The following is a 24840-nucleotide window of genomic DNA, read 5'->3' on the forward strand; positions in this document are numbered from 1 at the left end:
AGAAAATTAACATTCTGGAATTTGTCATAACAGTGAAAACGCATTTTAAACTATACTCTGCAGCTCAAGTGTTTTCAGCATTTTTCTCACAAGGCATTAGCAAAATCCAACTGAATATATCTTTGTGCTCTGAACTGTTGCTATGCTGGTAGCTTTTTAACTCAAAGCAAAAGATAAAGCTCAGCAATTTTTCTATGCTAATCTTACATATTTCATATTTATTAGAAGAGATGCTGCCATTCTGGCATCACAAAAATTACTAGTTAGCAAGGGCTGGATTCTTATGCTCTTACTCATCGAAAGAATAATTTGCTCAGCAGTGTGGTTAATTTCAATGGTACTACCCCTTGATTAAGACATGATTCAACATGACTGAGGTTACTTTAAAAGGGCATTGTGAATTCTAAGTGTAAAGATTTTTTTTACAGGTAAAGCAACTTATTTGAAAGATATTTTTTCTTGTGTTTTCAAGTAATACTGCAACATGCAATTTATAGTACCAAACTACAGGGTGATTTCAAATGTATTCTACTAATACTTATATAAAACAACAGGAAAGCAAAAGAACATTTCCTCCAGGAATCCAAGGTATTTGATACTTTTCTTACTCATGGAAACTTAATTTCACTACATGGAGTAGTGCAATAAAAATGTCACATATCTTATTAATGCAAACAAATGAAACTGCCTTTTAAGAGCATGAACACCATGGCTTAAGTAGGTGGTAGACAGTTCAAGAGGAAAAAAAAAGCTATGTAGTGCTGGTGCAATTACAGTCAGTCATAAGAAGTTAAACAATAACTTTTTGTATTCATAAAATATCAAAAAGAAAAATGGTAGAAGAAAAAACAGCCTTAGGGAAGGTTTTGTTATACAGAAACAAGACCTTCCTACTCTAGATCTAAGATTTTGTGCTGCAGCCAGTTTTCCTTACTCACGTGAACAAAGCTGCAGAGGTCAAAAAGCCCCCTTGCAAAAGGCAAGCGAGTAGAATTTGCACAAATGCCTAATGCCTTTGCTCTGACAGTAAATAATAGGCAGCACAACTTGCCTACTCCCCCCAGTTCCAATTTTAACAGAAGATACTTGATTAAAAACCCATAAGCTTTCAATGTCAAGCAAGACTTTTAATTTACTCATTTATTTGGGTTTTTTTAGTTGTTGTTGGGCTTTTCCCCTGTTTGTTTTTACATTTTAGAAGCGAGTGCAGCTTCATTGCTCTTAACCACTCTGGCAAATGCAAAAAGTTCTTCTGTACCTGAGGTATAATTATTTGCCTGTCATTATGATGTATGAGTTTCGATCCCGGCTAAATGGAACAGTTGAATCAGGAAGCCACGGCAGCCTTACCTGCGCCAATCACACGCTCAATTTTAATACAAGAGGCATCTAGCTCCTTGGCGAATTGATGGACAGCTCTATTTGGGTCCTCGTAGGTTTCAGGGTCAATGTAGGTTTTGGTGCCTGGAAATTTAACTGTAATGATGTAAGAAAGCATGACTGTGATGAAGCAAAAGCACTTATTGTGCAGTCAGCCCAGGAATTTCATTATGCAGAGTGCTCCTTGGAAGAGTGAACCTGTTTCCATGCTGCCTGAGCCAGAACCACTATGAGAGGCAACCTTAGTTTTAGGCATCATCTGCAAGCATGCTGACACAAGTATACACAATCCCATCTCTAAAAAATGACTAACATTAGCATCTCCTCTCGAACTGAAAGAAATAATAAATATTAAATAGTGCTTAATGGAATAAAATGCAAGGGTTGAGTGAGAGTAAAAACAAAGCAGGGAAAGGGTATAACACCAGCAGAGGACGTGAAAGTTTCTTTTCCGTGTAAGGACATCTTATCCTCTTCACCCAGGATGTGTAAACATAATTTCTTTATGTTACTTCTCTCCTCTAGTGGGATTTGAAAGGCTCCTCCACCCCCTTGAACATGCTTAATCTACTGAATATAATATTGTTTGTAGACTGTGGCAATAGTCACTATTCACAGCACTCAGAAATTACATCCTTAAGTGTATTTCTTGCACTATAGCATGAACATGAGAAACACCTGTAGCCAACTTGGAAAAGCACAGGAAGGGAAAGTGGCCTCTGTGGCACAATTATCTCCCCTCTCAAGCACCGAAGTGAGTAATTTGCAGAAACTTGTTTTTTGCTCATTCTTTCTCCACGCTTAGTGCAGCTCAGGCAGCATAGTGCTCTATGGCCAGCATGCAGTTTTTTCCCTTAGTTTGCTGATGATACAGGTAAATTATTTTTTTGCTATTCTGGTCAAAGTGCAAACTCCTGGTGATAGAAGAGCAACCCTGGAAATATATCAATCAAGCGATTTTTATGAAATAAATTTGCTCACAAGGATTATACGCTTGAGCTTTTATTAAATCAGTGAATTAAAACTCAATATGAAAATGCAAAAAGGTTCCTCTGTTAATTGATATATTCATATACAAGAACAAGATCGAAAGTCAATACAAAACAGTTTTCAGTTGCTTTATATTCTTTTAATTTAACTTAAAATATATTAAATTTGAAAGATATTGTAAAACAGCTTAGTAATCATGTGTATTTATGCTTTAGATGGTATTAATGACCTAAATCCACAAACCATAAGAAAAAAAAAAAGAAAAAAACAAACCTAGAGAAATTGTTTCAGTAATATAATAAATTTCAGCCAGGGAAATTATTTGAAATATTGCTCAGAAGCTTTTATCTGTCACATAATGTATTTAAATTGATGTTCTTTTAGTTGCATCGGAAATTTGTATGCGGACTTTTTTTTTAATTATAAATACTTGTTTCTTAAAACCAAAAGAGACGGGACAAAATGAGAATTAAGCAGTAGGTTGACCTCCAGTAGTAGTGCTTAAAGGCAAGGAGATGGAGAAGGAGACATCTTCTTGTGTTTGTGATAAAGGGTCTGGATTGGAAGTAACCTTGCAAATCTCAAGTGGGCCTTTCATGGTTCTTTGTTCAAGCTGTCATAAAACATTTTGACAGGCCAAGGCTATCCTTGCATAGCAACGTAAAATAATGCTGGCCTGCATTTGCAGACATTGTTAGATGAAAAAGGGAGGAAGGAACCAAATATAAATCTGAATCGCTTGACTAAACTCCGCCATTGAACTTGTATCTTCAAGTGTAGTACTTGAGGTCAAATAGAGATGAAGGGAACTGAAGTGAAATATATGATGGTCCATTAAATGTGCTGCTTTATAATCTGCTTCAAAAAGTGTTTGCTTGTAAGTTTTTCTTCTAAGTAAGTGCTTGTTGTAGGTTACATTTTTGAAAATCCAGTCTGGTACCTCAGCGCAGAAGAATGCTGTCCAGCTATTACAGAGCAAAAGGCCACCAAACTGGTGTTCACAGCACTGTGACCAAGCTGGTGATCACAGCATTGGGTTCCATCTCACTCTGTACATGGCTATCAAATGAAATTAAATGCTACACCTACAGCCAACAGATGAAGGAAAACTAGTTTGGCAATAAATGACTTATATCTGGTGCCATGGTTTAAGAAAGACTGTATGCTCAATAATCAGGCTAACTTGCTAGATAACCAGATTTGTTGAAAGTAAAATGAGGGAAAGGAACATTTATAAAATCTCACCATTTCTGGATCAACTATCAATTATTAAGTAGCAGCTTTCTGATTAATTAATTAATTTACACTTTTAGAGAAATAGTAAAAAATGTCACCAATAAAGGAGGTAAGAAATTATTTAGTTAGCATATCCCTTTTTTATATACTGACATACAAGAACATACAGTTGATCTTTTCCTTCAAGGACATAATTATAATTTTAAAAGTAAAAGTTGTAGCTCCTCTGCAGATGTGAAAAACTTATAATGCATTATGAGAGGCAAATTTCAAATCCATCACTCCCAGAAGAGTAGCATTTAAGTAAAATGAGATTTTTGACAAATTCTTCAAAATCAGATGCACTTCAAAGTGTATGATACACAGTTCTTATCTCATTATTATTTTCCATCTTTCTGGCACAGTGTATGAATTGATTGACTAAATCTGCAATGATGTCACTACTTCGTTTGACACTCACTGCATTTAAACAATTTGGATAGCAACACACCCGAACTTGAAATGTGATCAATTTCCAGCTGATTCTTTTCAGGGAAGAAAGGTAAAACAGAACCTTGATCTGATTTTGAGTGCAGCTTTGACTAGAGCTATTCTTTTAAAGAGGAATGCATTGAGAAAATGCTTAGAATTTATGACTAGTGGCTATTTCATTTTCCATGTGACATTACTTTTTGGTGATAGCTCATTGTTTTTACATATCTAAAACAAGTCCTATTGCTTTCATAAAACAAACCCATAATAATCTGATGGATTTAATCTACAACTGCAATTACTGGTAGACAACAAAGGCTAAATACAGCACAGCATTACTAAACAGCATGTACTAATATGAGAGTGACCAGGTATGGGAGAAGACTGGAATGACTGACATTGTTCTGGATTAGAACTTATGTGCAGCTTAATTCTGTAATTTTTTTCAATTATGGTTGCTCAAAATAATTTTGCAACTTAGTTTAACACACTTCCTGAGTTAATGACTAATTCTAAAACAGATGAAAACGTTCATCTCCCCTTGCATTTTCAATTGTCATTAACCAAAAAAGATGTGTTTTATTGAGTTTTCCCTCAGTTCCAGTTTAAGATGAAATGGCAGATGCAACTTTAATGAGAGGCTTTAAGTCCTATTCTTAGATAGGCAAGTGATCCTAGATCACACAACAGTAATGAAGTGGCTGAACTTTCTTTTAATATTAAATATTCTATTTTTAAGGACACTATATTGTGTAAATATTGATGGTGTTATTGTATTCACAGTAGCAGAACACAGCTTTTGAGCAGAACAGCTTCATTTTAGGCTGATGCAGTGACTCACTTTCTTAATCTGAAGTTTGCCTGAGGTAAAGATCAAAAAGTCACTTAGGCAAAGGTCTCTTGAATACTGCACCTCAGAGGGATCATTAGGACAACGTGAAACATGTATTCAAAGCAACCAAAAGAAAACAAAAAAATGCAGAATGAAAACAACAGCATATCATAGACATGTATAGAAATAAAACCATCTGTGTGAGCAATGTTGACTTTAATCTGCATTCTCTTTGTGAAGGTCGCATTTTTACAGTGTTTAATTTCCCACTTGTTACTTACACAGCATTTTTGAATTTCCTATGGCATTATCTTTCATGGAGTCTTGGTTTAGTATTGTCTACACTATTGCAATTGAGTATTTTTGAAAGGGGGAAAAAAAAGCAAAACACTTACAATGAAAGTAAAGTTCTTCATCCCCTTCTTGATCTGCTTTGCTATAGCCACAATGCCTGAAAAGAAAGGAAAACACCGGTTTTACTAGTAAATAATGATTTACTTCTCACATCTAAAGTCCTGACAAAATCAGTTCTGCAGGCTGGGATTTTCAGGCACTGAGCACCTAACTGCTGTAGGCCCTTTGAAACTTTCACCTAGAATTCTATTGACAGCGGAGTTTTAAATAAATCATGAACAGTTGCAATCAAAAGGCTTTTGTATCAAATACCAGTTGGGACAGGTCCTAGAGAAAAAAATCTAGTTCTGGTGAAAGGCTTCCACAGATAAAACAGAGGATTAAAGAACTTGAAAGTAGAACACTGTTTTACATGAGGTTATTCTTAAACTTACTGCTGTGTCTCTTCTTCTTGAATGTAAAGTCATTTAAAGGCTGATCAGATAAAGTGTCAGACTTCTCCATGTGAGAAAACCGAACAGAAAGAGAGACTTTGAGGAGTACAGGTAAAGAACCTGCTAGGGGTTCCTTTTACAGCACATTTACGTAGGAAAAAAAGAACATCGTGATACAAGCGTCCTGCCAAAGTAAGAGGACAAACCAAATAATTGGTAACAGGATTTAAATGAAAACTGTCCTTACTAAGAATTATTTCTGTTTCAGTTTTGCAAATTACTATCCCAGGTTCGACTATGTCTCAAGAGTTCACAAGAGTGGTGTCAGATGTGCTTATGTCCATCAAAGATGAAATACCTTCGTCCAATGATGAATCCAAACACCATGAAGACCAGGATGATTGTTCCTGCCACAGCAACCACAGCTATGATAATAACAGGATTCTGTTCACTGGAAACAGCTGTGGCTACAAACAGAGCATAGAGCTGAGATTAGTAAAAAAATTAATCCCTACTAAGGGTCTTCAAAAATTTAAGTCAATCATCACGAAATGTAGACAGACTACTGTTGTAGACTGCCTTTGTCTAAAACAATTACATTGATAAAGATAGTCTAAAGAAGGGTCTCTATTGGAAATTCAACTAAATTCTGTATGAGTTAATGATTGTCTACATTGAATAGAAAGAAGCCAAGCTGTAATTTTCTTGGCCAAAGTAGTACAGTCATTAGCGGAAAGCCAGCACCATTAGCATAAGTCTCTTCCACTCCCCACTACTGATCTGCTGCATCTGTTTTGACTCCCTCCTAAAAGAGGAGTCCTAGATATGCCTGTAAGGAGGGACAGTAGGAGAGTAATCCCTAACTCTGCTCCTAGCCTCCCCTCTAAAGCTCATTGATATGACTTTGAGGGTTTCCTCAAGGAAATAGTGTCTTTAAGAAAAATGTTCAAGTTGAAACACTATTAACACAGATTTCCTAGGTAGCATATTTCAATCTCTTACTGCTATTAATCATTGTAAATGGCTATTATTACTTACCATTTGTTTCTGTTAGCAACAAAAAGGTGATTCCACATTAATACAAAATGGAATTCTCCATGCTTCAGAGAATTTACATGCTAAAATATCCACACATTATTGCTCTTTTTATTCAGATATGCCAATTCTATTAATATATGCAAATATATACATGTCACATTAACGAAAACTAAGGATGTAAATACTTAGCCTGAGAAACCTTGAGGCTTGTTAAAAACATTGCTTGCCTGACATCTAATAAGGGTGGCCATGTTACCCAGACACATTAAATAAACACAGCTCTCCTGAACTCTGTGGAGATGCACTGGTTTGTAACAGTGAGGATCTGAACCAGAAGATGAATAGAGGATGAGACAAGAGGGACTGTGTAAGTGGGAGTCAGCTGGAATCTTAGAATCAAAAAAAACACAGAATCATTTAGGTTGTAAAAGACCTCCAAGATCATCAAGTCAAATCTTTGACTGAACACCACCATATCAAATAAACCACAGCAGTAAATGTTGCTTACAGTGGCGCTTGGAACACGTTCCTGGGTGGCCCATTCCAATGCCTAACCACCTGTTTAGTGACAAAATTCTTCCTGATATCCCCTGGTGCATCTTGAGGCTCTGCCTTCTAGTCCTGTCACTACTTGCAACCCCCACCTTAAACAAGCTCCATTCAGGTACTCTTAGAGAGTGGCTCCTCCCTGAGCCTCCATTTCTCCAGGCTACACAACCCCAGCTCCCTCAGCTTCTCCTCATCAGACTTGTGCTGCTGCAAGCTTTGTTGTCCTCCTCTGGACATGCTCCAGCAACTCAATATCCTTTTTAAAGGGCGGGGCCCAGAAGTGGATACAGGCCTCACCAGTGCCAAATACAGAGGGATGATCACTATCCTAATCCTCCTGGTCACAGTATTCCTGAAACAAGACAGGATGCCATTTGCCTTCTTGGCCACCTGGACACACACTGGTTCATGTTCATCCAGGTATTGATCAGCATCCCCAGGTCCTTTTTCACTGGGCCACTTTCCAGTTACTCTTTCCCTGGCCTGCAGCATTGCATGAGGTTGCTGTGACCAAAGTGCAGGACTCAACACTTTGCCTTACAAACCTCATACAGTTGTCTTTGGCCCATCAATTCAGACTGTGCAGATCCCTATGAAGAACTTTCCTATCCTCCAGCAGATCCACACTCTGGTCCAATTTAGTGTCATCTGAGACCTTACTGAGGGAGTCCAAATCATCAATTATAATATTAAACAGGACTACCCTCATTACTGAGTTTAGTGACCCACTAAACTCAGTAATGACCCACTAGTGACCATTCACCAGCTGGACATAGCACCATTCACTACGACCCTCTGGCCTGGCCATCCAGCCAGTTTTTAACCAGCAAAGAGTGCACCTGTCTAAGCCGTGGGCTGCCACTCCCTCCAGGAGGGAGGCTGTGGGAGTCAGTATTGAAGGCTTTACTGAAGTCCAGGTGGACTACATTCCTGAGGCAGATAACTTGATAATAAAAAAGAGATCAGGTTGATCAAGCAAGATCTGCCTTCCCAAAGCCCAAGTGGCTGTACCTGATCCATTTGTTGTCCTGTATGCGCCGTGTGATCACACTCACCATGATCTGATCCATGACCTTCCCTGGCACCAAGGTCAGGCTGACCTCAGCCTGTAGGTTTCCAGACCCTCCCCCCAACCCTTCTTGTAAATGTGTGCCACACTGGCCAATCTCCAGCTGGCTGGGACCTCAGTCTTTTTCTCGTCCTTGGTTACACTCCTCCAACAACAAGAAAAGGATGGACATTTTTCTTCACCCTCTTTTTGTTGTTAATTTATTTACAAAAACACTTGTTATATTTCACAACAGTGGCTAGACTGAGTTCTAGCTGATCTTTCACCTTCCTAATTTTCTCTCTACGTGACCTAATAACATCCTTATATGATTCCTGAGTTGCCTGACCTTTTCTTCCAAAGGTCATAACCTTTTTTTTCCCCCTGAGTTCCAGTGAAAGCTCCCTATTCAGCCATGACAGTTTTCTTCTCCACTGGCTCACCTTTCAGCACACAGGGATGGCCTGTTTCTGTGCCTACCAGATTTTCTTCTATCTCTTCCAGTTTGTTACCCATAGGGTGTGCATTGATGTAGATGCACTTCAGTTGGGCTGATTTCACCCCCAACACTGGTATGCAACCCCTAGACTCATGTCTAGTGAGCCTGGTCTTACCACCTTTCCCTTTCAAACCTGATTTAAAGCCCTGTCAATCAGCCCTGAAAACTCACAGTTTAGAATCCTTTTATCCATTTTACACAGGTGAGCCCCATCTCTCTCCAGCAGGCCTGGGGCCATGTAAACTGTCCCATGACTAAAATGCAGCCAACAGATGAAAGAGAAGGAAAAAAGGGAAACCAAACTGATAGCTGAGTAACTAAATTAATGGTATGATAATACGGTTTACTTCTGGTACTGGTAACTGAAAAGGAATGTCTACACCAGGATTTATGAACTCCACAGAACTGGATTCCTGTTACAGACTTCAGAGGTTCCCATAGAAACAAATAACCCAGACTTTTCTTGGAAGAAGTGAGCCAATCAAATGATTTATTTTGTCACTGACACTGACCTGTACCAACTGCTTCCCCCCAAAATAACAAAGCTCTTGTTATACTACATGGATTTAGAATACTCTGTACTGGAGGGAAATTACACACATATGCATACACACACACTCTTCTAATTTTATTTCCTGAAGAAACTTGCAATTTTTCTATATTCTCTCAAATGCACATGGGGAAGATCATACTATTCCTATAACTCCTTATATAAAACAAAATGCTTATTTTTAAGTAACTATAACTTTCTGAGATACACACGTCAGTAGGATGCTACTGTAGACTTGCCGCTATTCCACTCATGCAACTTTTAAGAAATCGGTGGTGACTGCCTTGTGCAAGAGAAAAGGGGCATAAATCATACAACTCAGTTCCTGAAACTTATATAGGCCATCAAAACAGAAAATCCCAAGGAATGACAAATTTCTGTAAAGTACAGCGTTTTCTTAAACTGCTCCCATCTCTCTTTGAACTTCACTGCAAACCTCACTTGGAAGTGAAGAAGAGGCAAGCATCCTGTCATAATGGCCAGGGTGTGAAGCTTCATCCATCCAAAAAAGTTTGGAAAAATCCCCAGCCCAGCCTGTCACCTAGCCCAGTAGCCAAGATAAGTGCATAGAGGCTGACATATGTGAGTGGGTTGCTCTAAGTGCCTCACAGATTTTGGGTACTGGCACATTCTGGAAGCAAGCAGACGATGTTTTTTGGGCTCTGGAAAATATTGGGGACATGGTACACTGGCCAACTGGTAAGACAGGTGGGATCCAATGCATGATTTATTTTTATATCTTTAAAAAAAGAGGGGAGTGGGCTGACTGTGGGCATGGTCTGGTATAAATTCAGTGACAGCAGAGTAAGACATCTGCCTCTGTTCGGGTACTCTGCTGCTTCTCCTGTGTGATGAACTCAGTCTACTGGTGTAAGGGTGAATCAGAACACAGCTTCTGAAATGATCCCTGAGGCTTGGCGGAAACAAAGATGATAGAGTGTTCTTAGAGAAAGGATTTTGGGATGCAGAAGGTCTTTTCAGGGGGTGCATGTATGGCTACCTGTTACTGGCGATGCCACAACAGTGATGACAGGGAATCTGCAGCAGGAAAGGACAGGAACGTCCTTACCTCTGCTCAAATTGTGCTCGAGCCCAGGGTGCTACTGTGTGACACAGGGAGCTGGTACTTGGGCATTCGGCTACAGCTGACAACCGATCTGAGCTATGAGATGTGCACATCCAATACACAATGCTTAACTTAAAGGAGTTAAATTTAAACCAGTTTTTAAATACATAGTTGTAGGAATGGGGAATGCATATCTAAACACCCTGGAGGATTTAAAAAAAGGTTATCAGCTGAAAATGCTGTGCTGCTGCTCCAACAACCTTTTCTCACGCAAGCAGCTTCAAATGCGTGATTTCTGGAAAAGAACTCTTAGCCAAGTTCACCATGAAAGCTTCAGTGACAGCTGCATCCATGTATGTCAAATACCACTTTCTTAAGAATTGTGCTCTATGCCTTCCTTAAAAAGTTGTAGCATAGGTATTTCAGACTTTAGAGATCAATTTGACATATGCATAATGCTTCAATCTTGTTTGATTTACCCTGATTCATAGAAGAAAGAAAAAGCAAAGACTTCATGCCAGGTCTTGTCAAGTGCTTCTACTTTAACCGTGAGAGCTGTGAAGAAGTCAAAGATTGGACTTGATGACCTCAGAGGTCTTTTCCAACCTAAGTGAACATAACTAACAAACTAACCAACATAACCTTTTCTGTAAGTGAAAAATCTGCTTCCATTACAAAAAGCAAGAATCATCTTTAGGTTCACTGGCTGCAAACCACTTACCTTGACTTTTAAATACTTCCCTGAACCAAGACATAGAATTGACACTTAAGTGATATTTTATACATTTGTGTGTTTTTCCAGAGGGACTGCTAGTCCTGCTTCTAATAATCAGCCCCCCAGAAAAATAAAACTAGAGCCATCGATTGATCTGTGGCAAATACAGTGTAGAACAGAAATAGTCTGTTTTTAAAAAGCATATTTACATCATAATTCTAAATTTTTTCTATAAATATCTATGAAATACCCAACATGTAGGATATGATCCAATATAGGTATAATATATTTATATTTTACAAATCAGATAATATTAATATAATGGATATAGTTCCTCAAATATTGAAAAGTGGCTATACCGTTTCTATCACAATTCAGAAAATGGCCCACAATTCAAAAATCTATTTAATTAACAGCACCAACCAAACAGTGCCAACCAATGGAAGTGCCAGGACAAATCTAGGCAGGTAACATGACTAACTGAATGTGGTGGTCATTACATATATTCTTACATACATTTTTTTTTTTTTCTTAAAATACTTCGACATGTTTAAAAGCTGCATTTAGAAATCCACTGAAATAATGAGAAACCAAAGCCTCTAAACTGCATGGTAATTCCCTTGAGGTATATTTCCTAAAAACAATCCAATAAAAGTCTTCCTTTAAAATGCTAACAATAGATGAATTTGATGAGCCTGCAAGTTATGATAAAACTATAAATAAAATATAATAAATGTTTTCATATAAAACAATTTTAGAAGAGTCTAATGGAATTTGCTATCTTTTTACTAACATTTTCATTATTTCTGAAAACCGTATATGGGAAATTTTGGATGCTTATCCTTTCTGGGAATTATATTTTATAATGTTGCTTTAAGATAATGGAAAATATGCTAATTCTAGAATTTTCTTTAATGGAAACACAAGACATTTTTCATGGTATCTCAAAGCATATAGCTGGCCTGTGACGAAAGAAACCTGCTGTGCATCCTGGCCAAGAATCTTTGTGGTTTATATGCACTTTTTCATCATCTGAGTCAGAAAAGGAGTGCATGACAGTGGTCAGTGATGCATTTATTATAGGATTTCCTAATCTCCCATATGTTGACCAAACTCCAGTGAAAACAGTTTATTATCTCTAAAATCATCTTTGCTAATCTTAGCAGCTACCAGTCTGCTTACACTGAGTATGTAATAAATACTCAGATAATTAAGGAAATGTTGGGGAAATATTTTGATGTACTAATTTCAAACCACTATGGACAAAAAATTATCTAATTAGCAGAAACTTATTATGACAGACTTCTAACTTGTGTTCCAGAAAACTATTCAAAATAAGAAATTACTTCTGGCTGTACCTCAGGTTTCCATTCTGCAAAATAGGGATTCTGCTACTGACTCTTTCTACAGATGGGAAGTATGCTATTATACACAGAGCTAATGATATTAGTAATAACAGCTTACGGATGCTATTACGATAATTACTGTTTCAATTATGTCTATTAGATATGTGGTATTATTAATGATTTATAGTTTTTATATTCTGTGTGGAACTAAGGTGGAATCAAGACCTAACTACTGCATATTAAGAATAACTACAAGTTGTTCAGGGGACACCTGGCTGCAATTAAAAGGATGCAATAATGTGTGTCTGCACACAGTCTTAGACAGACTGCTGCATAGGGTGCATAGAGGGTATGGCATCCATACCCTTTGAACTCACAGGCTATGTATTCCTATATTCCCAGCTCCAAATCCTGCTGACCTAATGCCAGCGTTGACATGAAGCAAATGCTCTAAACCAGGGTAATCAAATTTGGGTCTGAACAGGGTGGTGGAGCTGCCAGGAACACAGTTCCTGTAAAGGGACTCAGGGCTACCAGGTCTCATGATGGAAGAAGTTTTTTTGTTACACAGCTGACAAATTATTGTATGAGCCTGAAAGGAAGCTTAGTATCTTTGACATTCCCATTTCTTCACTAAATTAAATTGCCAATGAATTCAAAATACACTAGACATGCACATAAACAGAATTACCAAGCTCGTTTTTAGGTTTTTTTGGTTTTTTTTTCAGAAAATCAAATGGAAAAAACCAGCCTGGAAAAGTTGGGTTGAAATCTCCTTCCTTCCTTCCTTCCTTCTCTCCCCAGTTACAGAAGAATCTAGCTGAGTTATTCAGCTTGCCACTATTCACTTCTTTTGTGGGGAAAAATAAGTGTGCATTTGAATTTAAAAAAAAAAAAAAGTCTTTTTGTATTAGAAGGACAACAATGGAGAAGAACCTACTATGTAATAAATCTCCTCCAGCCATTATAGGACTAATTTTCACTTCTACGTTAAAATAAATTATGGAAGCTCACCCTTTAAAAGACAATGACAAAAATCCACCTTCGTGTAGAACTAAATTCTTTCTAATTGTAATTATATTGCTTATGACTCTCTCCTTTCTTACTTTCCTTACTAACTCTAGAGAGGGTTAATTTCCTGTAAACCTAATTCCTTACCTGTGGCTTCTTCCAGTGTGGCAACATCCAGTCTGGGGCTGTAATTTCCATAACCAGCAGCAGTAAAAGCACGGATCTGGAAAACATACACTGTTCCTGGCTTTAGGTTATTAATAGAAGCTGAAGTGGACTTGGTTTTCACCGTTGAATAGGTCCTCTCCCTTTGATCCTGGAAACAATAAGACAAAAGATTAAATGACATTTACAGATAAGATTTTATCATGATTGCACAACAGCAACTGACAGCCAGGCTGGGTAGTTTATTTCGATTTGCTGAATGCTCTTTTCCCTCAACAACAAAGATAAAGCATACTCTGTGGAGTATTACAAAACATTGTCAATGCAATGAAGAGCTCTAAGTGTAACATAAAATTCAAATGAGATGCCCATGTTTTTACTCAGAAAACATCCAAACAAAAAACGATTGCTTTTTTGGCTCTGATTAAATTTTCTGAAATTTTGATGAGCAATAATTCAACCATAGCTTTCCAGGGGAATCTGTGAGGTCTAAACAGTTCAAGGACAGGGAAATTTTTCTTTCATGGTCAGAACATGACAAACATAGAACTGCACAACCTGCCTTCATTCTGCATTAGTTCAGTTTATAGCTGTCAGAACTTTTTTATTTCTAGAGTACTTCAAAATTATCATGAATGAAGTCCTAGACATCGTAAAATGAATGGAAAAACTGACTGACATCATTATTTTGACACTGTACCCTTCCATCACCTCTAAAAAATACAATATCGCCAATGTATAATTGGCTGGATTTTGCATAACTTCTGAGGTCCTTAACTCAGTTTTCACTTCAGATTTTTATCTCTGGCTTTTAGTCTTTTCTCAGTTTGAGATTCTAAGGCATAAAGAGGAACCCGGGGAAAGAAGCTCAGTATGACACTCCACAAATTTGAAGCTGTAAGAATTACAAACCCTATGAGTAATAACTCACTTTCAAATAGTACAAAAGCTGTATCACAGATCATTAGAGTATTCAAAAAGCTATACTTATTCATCACATTTAGTGACACAGATTATGTTTCAGCATAGATATGTGAAGCCCTGTTGATTTTTGGTGGCAGATGCAACCCTGATTTGAAGGGCAGAAGAGATGAATTAACCAACCATCTGAATGCACCACATGACCAGAGAAGCATGAGCCGTACGCAGCAGTGCTAATGAGACGGATACAGAGGGAAGGAATAAATCTGTAACTCATTTCAATAATACTTCACCAGCTAAAAGTGATGGAGAGCCTTCCCTGTCACAGTCAGTAATGCAGAAAAGGGTTTTGCTGAAATACAGGGCTATAAAGACGTACATGATTTCTCAGATTCAGTAAGGGCTTCTCCTGGTTCTTGCCCAGTCTGTTACTTAAGAAAGCTCACAGTCTTGGCTAGCAACAATTTGCCATATCTTCTCCAAGAGAACTTAAATCATCTGTAAGTGAGGACCATGGCAGAATATATGTAGGTATGTGAGAAAGAACAGGAATGGTTGAGAGATGAGAAACAAGTGTAAAGAAACCATAAACAATCAGGTCCAGGACTGTAAGCCACAGTGGAATTTCAGTTTGGGTTTTGATGCATAAACGAGGCTTATTTGTATTGCCAAAAGTCCTTGAAAAAAAAAAAACGAAACAAACAAAACAAAACAAACAACAACAACAACAAAAATAACTTGCACTAGAAATCTCACAGGACAGGCTTACTTTGGAGACTTCATGCAGTTTCCATTCCAGCCCTAGCCAGAAGTGAGAGGTGAAAAAAACACTTATCGGAGTATTTCAGAACGACAAAAATGTTTGATTTAATTTGGCTTTAAAAGGAGCTGAAAGTTCAAATCCTTTTATTTTTCTTTTCTTTTAAACTAGTGGAACAAAAGTTAAACAGCCTCTCTCATTCTGAGCAAGAAGATTATGAAGGAATTTTAAAGCTGAAATTAATTTTTTTTGGAAGGAAAACAACCATTTAAGTATTTGTTGAAAAATTGGCTCTGCTAAAGTCATATAGTCCAGTTTATCTGTGACTCTTATAATGAGCTTTTTATTCTCTTCTATTAATTTCACTGTACTAAGTATAATACTGGAAGATGTCCTTCAATTTAAAAACAAATCAAAACAAAAAAAACTCCTTTAACATCAGTTTTTCTCTTTACAAACACAGAAAACTGGCAATTAAATTCTGCTGGTTATTTAAAATGAGTATATAGGGAAAATAGTAAAAGCCACATTATAAAAGCTATCATTATATAAAAAGCTAGGTGTCCTGGTCATTTTTCTGCCATCTTACACTACCCATTCAAATTATTTATTTTATTTGAACAGATTAGAAACTGCTCTGTGCATTAAAAAAGTACTTGGATTTTTTTTACAATTTTTTTTTGTTTGTTTGTTTATTTGGTTTTTTGTTTTTTGGTTCAGAGGACAGTTTTGCCCTTGCTAAATATGTAAAGTTTTAAAAATACTTGAACTTTACTTGCATGTGTATGTACACACACATGCAGGAAGAACAAAAATTATCTGCTCAAATTAGTAAAATTCTTCCAAACAATTATTTATTCTTTAGCTATTTATTCTTTTATTATTTATTTTTATTTATTATTGATTATTTAGCTATCTGTACCTATCTGCTAGATTTTGTTATAAGAATCATTAGAGTAAGCAACTTAAAGTGGAAGTCAGCATCAACAAATAAAACATCTATTCCCTTCCCAAATCATATAAAGATCTTTTGGTAAGTATATTTGTGTAATTCAGCACTGAAAATGAAATATGACACTTGATATTACACCCAATCTGGACTGAATTTACCTAATTCTGTGTTACCTAGTAAGATGACATGCTCTTTTTCATATAGGGGTACTGTTATCTTGCCTGCAGAAACGTCTTCATGAATGACCACAAATGAGCCCCTTTATTCTTTTATTCTTTTAATTTTTTTTTTACAGTGTGTTTTATAAAAATTAGGAGTATATTACGTTATGCAGTCAATTTCCCAGGGAATCTGGAGGAGCCAAACTTAGTCTGGGTCCCATGACAAACGTAGAGCTACACAACCTGCCTTCACTCTGCTTTCATCCAGTTTACGGTTGTCAAAATTTTTTTATTGTGCAGTACTTCAAAGTTATCATGAATGAAGTCCTAGACATGCTGAAATGAATGGCAAAACTCCAACTGACATCAGTAAGATTGCAATTTCACTCTACCAGAAACAGAGATCACTTCATCTACTATTGAAAAGCAGCCTTCAATTCATTATTGTGTTGAGAGAACAACTGAAAAATAAATTTCACAGTCCTGGTCCTTTTTAAAAGGACAAATAAGGAATATTTATTTCCTAAAAGTCTAGGAAGTGTTTTGAAAATTTTCAGACATCAAGTAGAAGCTGCCCAGCTCATAAGGAAATACAAAATGCAGTCGCGACTTGTACTTGATATATCATTTCAATACTAGAATTACATTGATACAGAAGGAAATGAAACAAGCTTCAAACACAACGTAGAATAGATGCAAAAACAGCAATATAATGGTAAAAATACCCAAGTACAACTTATTTTGTTTTAAAAAGGAAAGAAAGGCAGATTTCAAGTGTATATTTCATTTTTAGTATGCCAAAATACAATATATGAGACATATGATAGCAGTAATAATTGCAGGATTTAGCTAGTTATTAAAAACAAGAAAAATCACTGACTTTGGAGAGATGGGGTAGTTGACAGCTGATGACTTTAACACTGTTCCACAATGCAGCAAGCCAGCATAAAGCAAACAACACATTGTTGCACATTACAGATAATCTTAGCACTTACTTTCTCATAATACTTGATTTCATATTCAGTAATGACTCCATTGGGATGTTCTGGTTCCTGCCAGGAAAGCTCCACGCTCCTCTGCAGCACTCTTTCTTTCATTACGCCACTAACTTGTGAGGGAGCTGTTTGGACAAGATGTGTCAATAAATAAAAAGCAAATTTGTTGGATGCCTAAAATCAAATGTCATTACTGATCCACCCCATGCTGAGCCACTTCCATTAAGGTAAAAGAAAGCACCTTTTCATAGCTCACAATTCAAAGCTAATGAATATTCTAGCAGATCCCTATTACTGTTCATAAACTTGGAACAGAAATCGAACTAAAGTGCAAACAGCAAAAGGTGTCATTGTTCGAGTTAGTGCAAAACTGAGATTGATGGGATAGGAAAAACAATTAAGCAAATTAATTCTGATGATGATAGCAAATCAAATTTTTAGATTGATGAGTAGTAAATTAAGAGTCTAAATATTTATTGAGTATGTTTCTGAAACGTGCAAAAAAGAGAAATAATCTTTTAGAAACAAAATCACATTTTAGGCTGATTTGATATGACTAATTCCAGTTCTACTTAAAAATAATCTCTCACACTATCTAATAACAACATGACGGTGATGAAACTGACTTTGTTAAGACACTAAGCCCACTCTTTTTCATTATTTCAAACCTTTCCAGGACATTTTCTCTTCAGAGGTATGTTTCCATATTTGGTCTTAGCATTTTTAAAAGCGCAAGACAATTTAAGGGGTAGATCTTAGGAACAAAGGGGACACTGTCTTCCTTCACCTCACTCTACAGAGATATAAATAAATGCACACTTCGTGCATGCACATGTACACACACTGAGTTTTCCTAATAAATATTGCCCACAAACAAGGACCTTTCGAAATTAAAAAAAACCCAAACCCAATACAAAAGCATTACAGAGACATCTACTCCCATAAAAATGTTTAAGAGAGAAGGTAATAAACTATGAGACACTGAAAAAATAATTCGCTTTCTCTTAAATGTGAAACACAGCAGATATTTTGCTGATGTGCAGCATCAAAGGTCGCCGAACATCACAGTCTTCCTCAAACATACACACTGAATTCAGAACAAAAATCCTCTAAATACAACAGCACTTTGAAAAAGTGCTGGTATGGACTATGGTATTGGAACTAACTGTGGTATTGGAACCATGCAGAACTTGATCTTTTTCTCATTCAGTTTAATGGAAATAAATTTTGCTCATGCAAAAGATAAAGAGGACCTGACCCTCAGCCCTCTACAATTAAAAGCTAAGTGTCATTTACATGGATAAGGACTTGGTCTTGAAGCAGACTCAGACACAGGAAAGGTGTCTGAGATAAATTTATTAGAACTAATATACCAGTGATAATACAAAGGATATTAAATTAGAGATAAATTTATATATTTTTCTAACCCAGAATCTAATACTGATTCTTTATTGAAACTTTTGTTTAAAAGAAACTAAAAATTGTAAATCTTTTAGGCAAAAAAGCACCACCTTATTTCAGAACTGTGTATAAAGCTTTCACTATGTAAAATTATGTGGTCTTTAGATAAAACACAATCCTCATCCCAAGCAGCAAAGTTATCTTCACTTTCTCTAGTTTTTTTAAAATAACATATAACATCCAGAATGCACACTCTTATATCATTAAGTATAAAAACATAATGATAAGAATAATATACCTACAGCCAACCAAGAAAATAATCCTTTAAAAATTAAATCAGATTGTTAGCTTCTTACTTCATTCAATTTTGAAGTTTATAGGATTTTTTTAAAGCTATAACATGTATGTTCATGTAGGTTTTTAAATAGGAGGCTCCAAGAACACATGAAAATTAGGGATTGAATCCACCCATGATAATTTTCATTATGAACTATTATGCTGCATATAATCAATATAATCAAAGTTGAATACCTCTTACTCTAGGCTGCTTACTGCTTCCTCTTACTTAACGGATAAAAACACATCAGACAAGCACCCTGGGTTTCTGCACAAAGCCAGGATCAATCTCACTCTTCTTGCATTCTCTTTCTGAAAGCTTGTAGAGTATTTTTACTCTTTAATTAGTGAAATATATTCTTTTTCATAGCTAGGACTCCAGAATGCAGCAAACTAATTTATTGTCTAGTTTTCTTTGACATGATTAACTAGTTGTCTTCTTTGCCTAAATAAGTAGCTCTGCATCCTGAATGAATTTCAGAGAGGTAGGTCATTATGTTTCGTTTATAAATTTCTATCTCACCCAGATAAATGTTTCTCAAAATGCTAATCTTACATTTTTAGGTGTCTGAAATTGTTAATGTTGGTACTTATCATTGAGCAATTTTATATTACCTAGGTCACTGGCATTTGTTCTCCACGTTTCCCGCTTTTTGTTTTTGCTTATCAGTTTTTTTCATTCTGTTGGCCACAGCATTTATTTTTCTTAAAGCAGCGAAGCAAAATAAACTTGATATTACTTAACTCTGTGTATGTGGGGAAGGAACAGGAATGTGAAGGAGGAGGGACTGAGAGAGGGGAAAGATTTTAACTGAGGAAATGAAATACACTGTGCGGCATTCCTGCTTAACACATGCACAAAGTACATAAAAAACAGGCATATTCCATTCTTAAAGAATTTCCATTCAAACTAAAATCCCACTGATTTATCAACATTGCAAGACAGCGTTCAAATTGGTTTGGTAAGGTTTTGCGTTTGTGTGTGGGGTTTTTGGTAATTTATTTTTGGTTTAGGTTTTTTGCACCCAACACTAAAAAGAGTTGTGCTACCTTTCACTGTTAGAAGAACCACATGAGGAAAAAGAGAAAGTCCACACCTACAGTCCAACCTTGCTTATGTTGGCACCCCTGAAGAAAATTATGCTGCATATAATTCCCATACCACATGAGATTCCTAAAATACAGTGTGCTACCTAACCTTATTTTGGGTCTCCATGTTTTTCAGGGGAAGAAGGGAACCATTAAATTGACTGAAGCCAGAGTATTCTCCTCTGGCAAGGAACACCAGTTTGTTTTCGCTGCACAGAAATCTCTTCAAACTAGAGCAGCCACATAAACCAATCCATTGATGTGAGAGGGTAGGCTATCTTTATCCTGCCTTCTGGGCTGCATTTTTTGATCTCTGCTTAATGAGAGTGCACAGGTCAGAAGCATTCTGTTCTGTATTCTAGTATAATAATTTCCTCTGTATTCTCTCTGTGGCTTTATTACAGATGGTTTTACATTTGTGTTTTATTTGTTATGGCTTCCTGACACCTCCTTTTAAGCCTTTAGCCAACTTCTCATTGCCTATCTGTGCTAATTAATTGACAACTTTTTATGGATTTGAAACAACTATATTTGAGCAAGCTTGAAAATAAGCTAAATGATACATTTCATCCTTAAATACAAGCTAAATTAGGGAATTAAATTACCAAAAAAAATTAGATAATTCTGCAAAAACAGGATTAAAAATAACATATTCGTTCCCATTTCTAGCTAAACCAATAATGATAATAACAATAATAATGAACTAATTCAGGGTGTTTTTCTTCTAGTAATTTACTTCTTGCCACTGCATCTGTAACAAAGTTTTTTAAGGCAAGGACCCCTCTTAGAGAATTTTGAGAGAACTAAATGCCCAGTCCTGAATGACTTGAGCATGAATAATCCCTACTGTATCACTTGACAGAATCATTATTTCCATAATATATTACACGGGGGATATAGGCTGCTCAAAATACCATTTGCTATCAACTTCCTTTCTGATATACCTCATCTCTTCTTTTTCTGCTTCCTGCTGACACAACATCCAATGCATCAAACACACACAGACTTGCAGGGCTAACAGGCAGATGTACCTACACATGCAGCATAAGAAAGTACTTTGAGAATGACAGGCCCTCAGCACACTCATTCACCTTTTTTAAATGCTTCAAATATACCATTCAGCAAAAGAAAAAATTGATTTTCGCCAGGTTTCAACATCACAGCCACTGAGAAATATAACTGTGCTGGGTTTTACTGATAAAGCCTTCAAGTTATATAGATTTCAAGCTGGTCATCATTTTCAGATCAAGTTATAGAAAAAGTTAAAACTGAGGTGACAAAAAGAGCAGGATATTCCAAGGATATATTCTGTACCAGAGAGAATATTGCATCTGGTAGACTGATGTGTTCCATCCATTCTGCTAAGCCAAGCATATGGTACATTATTAATATGTGCAAATATTAAGGTACTGAAAACTGTAGGAATTGTTTTGGAAAGTGCTACTTTTAGTCCAGAGTAATTTGAAAATTTTATCCTATAATACTGCTCATGCCTTTAATCTCTATCCTTAGCTATTCTCCGGTTCTCAAGACTAACATTTTCCTTGGTCTATAGTGTGCTTTCCAGAAGGCAAAGAGAGGTGTATCAGAACACATCACCACCACAAAAACAAGTCAAAACAACAACAACAAAGAAAACCCAATAAAAACTGAAAAATTAAAATATGTGAAGGGGGACTCTAACATGTAAGAAGAATTAAGCATAATATAGCAATTGCTAGCACAAAATCAGCTGTAAACATTTTTTACTGAAAGAAGATAAGTCAGCAAGAGGAATGTAGCTATCCATTTCTCAGTGATTTCCTAAAGTCCTGAATACTGAATGTGTCTGAATTTCATCAACAGCATCAGTCATGGAGACTTTTAATTTGATACTTTTTAAAACATGTCTCTAGGAACAGCATCCTGTGTATTTAGTAGTTCATGTATATGAAGCAAATACTCAAAAATTCTTTGAAATAAGGATTTACAATCCTGCACACTTCATGCAGAAAAATTAATAAATTAACAACAGTACATGCTCCTTGTGCAGGACTAAACCTAATACTAACAAATGCTACCAAATCTGTACTTGCAACTCCAGTTTCATGCAAATTGTAAAGAATGAATGGGCTAGACTTCCTTAACCTTTTATTTATTTATTTATTTCCTTATATTACAACAGCAATAATATGCTGAAGTCAATCTGAGCTTCTTCCTGTACTTGCTTAAGTCGAACAACAACACTGGCACTTGACAGCGCCCTTACAGCACTTCCTAAAGGACAAACAAATTTTGGCTTTTGGCATCTTCTATTTTCATATCATGTAGATATGCAAGAATCATTTAAAACCACCAGATTTTCCTACAGCAGCAATGAGATCAATTTTACATCTCTGTAAAATTGTATATTAGGGCCCAATATAAGTTCTACATGATAGAAACCATTTTTCTGAAAGTGTTTTACAGCAGTTCAGGGGTGTTTTGAGTATTGAGCCTGAAGGGTACATTTCCAACAGATGCAAAACACAGAAGAACAGGGATATTGACATCCCAATGGTTATAACTTACTCTGTTATTTGTTTTTAACATGTCTTTTTCAGCAGAAATCTTTGGATAACAGAGTTGTTTTGACTCTATATCTATTTTAAGTGAGACAGTAATCTGTCATTTTACCAATAACAAATGTAAAATGAACCTGGGTATATATACATGCATATATATATATATATATATATATATATATATATATATATATGCGCATATGCATATTAACATAGTAGCAGAAAATTATACCGTTGTTAGCTCTGCAGTGGTTGTTCAGGAAGAGATTACTAAACTCCCCATGCTCCAATACAGTCCTGCACCCAGATTACCCAAAGGGCACCTTTCCACACCGGCTTCTGCACTGATTTGCTCCCGAGAGGAGTGTAAGTGAAGTCATAATCTGGCCTCCAACCATGCTCTGGTTTGTACTCAAGGGAAACAGGCATCAGAATTGCCAAAAATGCTAAATTAGTATGGAAGGCAAACAGATTATACACCTTGAAGAATTGCAGCTGCTGCTGTCAGGGATCTGGGGGTCAGCATGTGGCACCCCACTGGATTTTGTGCTGGTCTGAAACAGGAAACCTCAGGACACATGTCCTCCCTTGCTTCAGGACACATGCCCTTGCTTACTTCTAAGGAGCTGTCTGATGTAAAAAGAGCCTTGACCAGGATTGCCAGTACTGGGAAAATTTTAACACTTTACTGTATACCTTACTATACTTCCCTTACTTATATATTCTGTTTCTTAGAAAGATATAAAATATTTTTTGTGAGGAAAAATGAGTTTATTATATTAATTATTCAAATTGTTAAAATTTTTTACAGCATTGTAATATAGCACTCACTCAAATGCTACTAAAGCCATGATATAAAAATGCCACAGCTTGTCTTTGAAATGCTTGGAAAAAATGCTTATATTTCACTTCATCTTTACACCAATATGCACAATAATTGTCATGTTATTATGTATCATAATTCATGCAAAAATAATCAGAAAAGATCATGATAGCTATCTTAAACCGAAAATTATTAAATGTATTGAGAGAAATTCACAAGACTTTCTGTTTTGCTACAGTGTATTTCTCTCCCCTCTGTTAAGCCTCCTCATCAGAAAGCAGCCCATGATAAAAGGTTATTGAGTACCACTGTATTATGCCATTAGTACCCATTGCTTTGGATCAATGGCAGAGAAATTTCCCACTGTGTTTACAAGCTGCAGCATTCAAAAAAAGACCCAAATAAATCAGATATTTTACACTAACAATATCCTACAGAGAAACAATTTTAACTTTCTCGCTGACACACTTTACTTTCCAGCTCATAAATATAACACAGTGTGCTTACAGTGCTGGGTGAGCCATCACCAGAGGCACACACTGTTGCTCTGAGCCACTTGGGGATGTCATGAGTACATGGGAACAAGCAAAGTAGTCAAGTAATACTTGACTGCGTTACTTGATCATATGCTTTGCCATTACTTTTATGGCTTAGAAACTCTCGAAATACTTACTGATCTACAGAGAGGAACAGAAGAAGTAGATGCCCAAACACTATACTGTTGATTATCAATTAAAAAGTAGAATAATAAAACATGCTGAGTTGGAAGGGATCTATGAGGAAAAAACCCCAATATATACCTTCTGATCTCCCCTAATGTCACTAGCAAATTTCTAAGAAAGCTCATGCTCAAATAGCATTACTGCCAAATATGTACTGATTTACTAATTGTCTATACGTTTTAAACATCTGATGCATTTAAAATACATAATGGTTTGGTAATTCCTTCATCAAACTCAAAACTTAGCAGCTGGATCAGTTCTATATGCTGTCTACTCTGGCAATATTCTGGGGAGGGAAACCAATAAAAAGAAAGAAAAAGAATCTACCGGAAAAAAATGAAACAGTTTAGAAAGATCAGGCTGACAGCATGTCTATCATGTTTTGATTTTTTTTCTGATCACAGTCTACATCTAGACCCATTCTATGAACTCCCCTGTCTCTTCTGCCTGACA

General features: G+C 36.4%; 1 protein-coding gene across 6 annotated transcripts in view; it reads right to left on the reverse strand.

Moving 5' to 3' along the window:
- EPHA7 (EPH receptor A7) overlaps positions 1-24840 on the reverse strand; it is a 161499-nt gene that overhangs the window by 25541 nt on the left and 111118 nt on the right. For 3 of the 6 annotated variants that reach the window (XM_062489890.1, XM_062489885.1, XM_062489891.1), the window contains exons 6-10: positions 17474-17598; positions 13667-13835; positions 6056-6164; positions 5305-5360; positions 1351-1476 (exon numbers count right to left, since the gene is read on the reverse strand). In XM_062489890.1, coding sequence (XP_062345874.1) covers positions 1351-1476; positions 5305-5360; positions 6056-6164; positions 13667-13835; positions 17474-17598 — 585 coding nt within the window. Of the gene's footprint in view, positions 1-1350; positions 1477-5304; positions 5361-6055; positions 6165-8535; positions 8539-13654; positions 13836-17473; positions 17599-24840 lie in introns of all 6 variants that reach the window. The other 3 variants (XM_062489888.1, XM_062489886.1, XM_062489889.1) reach the window with 3 other exon arrangements.

The sequence above is a fragment of the Cinclus cinclus genome, chromosome 3 (assembly GCF_963662255.1).
Source record: "Cinclus cinclus chromosome 3, bCinCin1.1, whole genome shotgun sequence".
NCBI lineage: Eukaryota > Metazoa > Chordata > Aves > Passeriformes > Cinclidae > Cinclus > Cinclus cinclus.